Source organism: Volvox carteri (genome assembly GCF_000143455.1).
Source record: "Volvox carteri f. nagariensis unplaced genomic scaffold VOLCAscaffold_131, whole genome shotgun sequence".
In the NCBI taxonomy this organism is placed as follows: Eukaryota; Viridiplantae; Chlorophyta; class Chlorophyceae; order Chlamydomonadales; family Volvocaceae; genus Volvox; species Volvox carteri.
The window spans coordinates 83,233-85,559 of record NW_003307674.1 but is presented as its reverse complement, the minus strand read 5'-3'; the positions used below and the strand labels follow the sequence as shown (position 1 = coordinate 85,559).

Genomic DNA, 2,327 nt, shown 5'->3' with positions numbered 1-2,327 from the left:
ACCACCACATCAACAAGCAACCACTTACTGTAAGTGCTGGTGTGCCAGCAGCCAAGACTGCCAGTTCCAACACGTTTATTTGCTGGTTAGCCCAGCTGACCAATGAACAGTGAAGTGCTCATGCCAGCATCCAGACTTGGCACTTGTAAAAAAAGAGGTGCACATGTGCAACCTGTACAGGTTGAACACGAAGTACAGCACATGCTGATTAGTACTGATTGCGTCTGAGTTTTTGGCAGGGTATGCTGGCCCTTGGTAACCAGGATACCACACAGGTCACCTTTTCAACAGCACCTATTGAGGGCTTCATAATGGAAAATAATGTCGAGACTAGCTCTGGAGCTCCCAGTTATGAGCTGGTGTTCAGGCATCCGATTTGGCAGCCATGGATACAGCACAAATTTCCCAAGGGTGAGGGACCACGAAACCTGCAAAGTGAGCAAAGGCATTGCTGAAATGCGACGGAAATGTACAGGCGGATAGGAGCAGTTACGAATATAAAATTGCTCACCATATATTGCTCATTGGGGAGGGTTGCGGAGAACGTGATGCATGCATGCGCCTGTCACCCGCATGTATGTCGGTGTGTTGTGTGTGACGTTATTATTATCGTCGTAGTCGTTCCGTCATCGGGACGGAGACCTTACCCCAACTTTGCTGTCCGTCCGTCTGTTCGGAGTTGCTGCTGTTTTCGCGTTTTTCGCCGTGTCGTGCGCGGTTTCGGAGCCGCAGCTTTTAGGCTAGCTCCGTCGCCGCTTGGGAGCCACGGTCGCCGGTTCGCGCCCCGTCGTCGTCGCCGCTTTTTGCGGTTTTGTTGTTTCGTTCGGCGCAGCGCGCCGCACCGGACTACTATGGATGGCACCGCACCGCACCACACCTGGGCCCGCGGAAGCCGCCTCGGAGCATGGCCGTGCGCTGCTTCGTTGGGTGCGCTAGCTCCGACGTCGAGTGGGAATCGCAGTCGCAGGTTCGATCCCGGTGCCGGCGCGTCTTATGTCCATTTTCTACGTTTACGTTGCGGCTCGCTCGCTTCGTCGCCCGGCGCCCGCTTTCTTATATTTTTCGTTCGGGAGCGCTGCCTTCGTCGTCGCGTGGTTCGTTTTTCGCGTCGTCGTCGTTTATTGTTCATTTCTTTTCGTTCTGGACCGTGCACTGCACACCGCGTCGTCCCGGACTGCACTGCTCCACGCCTGGGCCCGCGCAATGCGCCCCCGAGCATCGCCGTGCACCGCTTCGGTGTCCGCGCCGCACCGCACTGCACCGCGTTGCACCGCACCGCGCCACACTGCGTGTGGCAGTGCATCGCACCGCACCACACCTGGACCCGCGCAATGCGCCCCGGAGCATCGGTGCTCACCGCTTGTGGTGTGCGCTAGCTCCGACACTGAATGGGAACCGCGGTCGCCGGCTCGATCCCGGTGCGTGAGTTTTTTTTGTTTTTTCGTTCAGGACCGCTTACCGCACCGCACCACACTGCACCGTACCGCACCACGATTTAACACGCAAATCGCAAAACATTGGCTGCACCGCACTGCGCAATTTGACATGCGCCGACTCGCGCATTTTAACACGCAACCCACCACACAACTCGACATGCAATTAAACATGCAATTCAATGCGCAATTTAACGTACACCGAACCACGCAATTTGACGCGCACTGAACTGTGCAGTGCTTGTCCAATGTTGTCCGTGTAGGCTGTACGGCATTTTGTGAAGCTGTTTTGTTCATGGACGTTGGCTCGCTACAATATAACTGCACCGCATATATACACATCCGGTTTACTTATCTTCAGATGCGGTTGCTTTAAAGCTGGCGGTTGTAGACTAGTTGCGCTGCCGACATAAGCTGCGCGGTATTTCGCGAAGCTGGCCTCTTTACATGCATCGGCTCGCTAACCGATTTTCGCCAGACGACAATATCTCGGCACATCAACGGTTGTTCATCGCCATCGATGGCTATTCATCGCCATCCTCGTCTGCACGTCCTACACGATACAAGGTCAGTCCACGTTGCAAAGCAGTAGCAATGAATAGAAACGACGAATAGCAGTGAGTAGAAACGATAGCAAGAATAGCAAGGAATAGAAACACAATGCGCACCGAAGTGTGATGTGCAACACAACCTGACCCGCGGGTCGTGTTCGCTGGGTCATGTACCGCGTTTTTTTTATTTCCATTGAGACCGCGCACCCCACTAGCCATGTCTCGGCTCGTCGTGCTTCGTCGTGCTGTATCATCGTGCTATCTCTGTCACCGTGTGGGAGCCGCAGTCGCCGGCTCGATCCCACGACAACATCTCGGCACATCAACGGTTGTTCATCACCAT

The 2,327-nt window shown here is 54.7% G+C and overlaps 1 protein-coding gene across 1 annotated transcript; it reads right to left on the bottom strand.

The window, feature by feature from the left end:
- Positions 1 to 118: 118 nt before the first annotated feature.
- On the bottom strand, positions 119 to 1,730 carry VOLCADRAFT_100625 (uncharacterized protein; the record flags this gene model as incomplete). The annotated part of the gene is made up of 4 exons (XM_002959173.1): positions 119 to 172; positions 512 to 562; positions 1,161 to 1,318; positions 1,460 to 1,730. 4 exons carry the CDS (start codon positions 1,728 to 1,730, stop codon positions 119 to 121), a joined length of 534 nt encoding a protein of 177 aa, XP_002959219.1.
- Between the last annotated feature and the right edge of the window lie 597 nt (positions 1,731 to 2,327).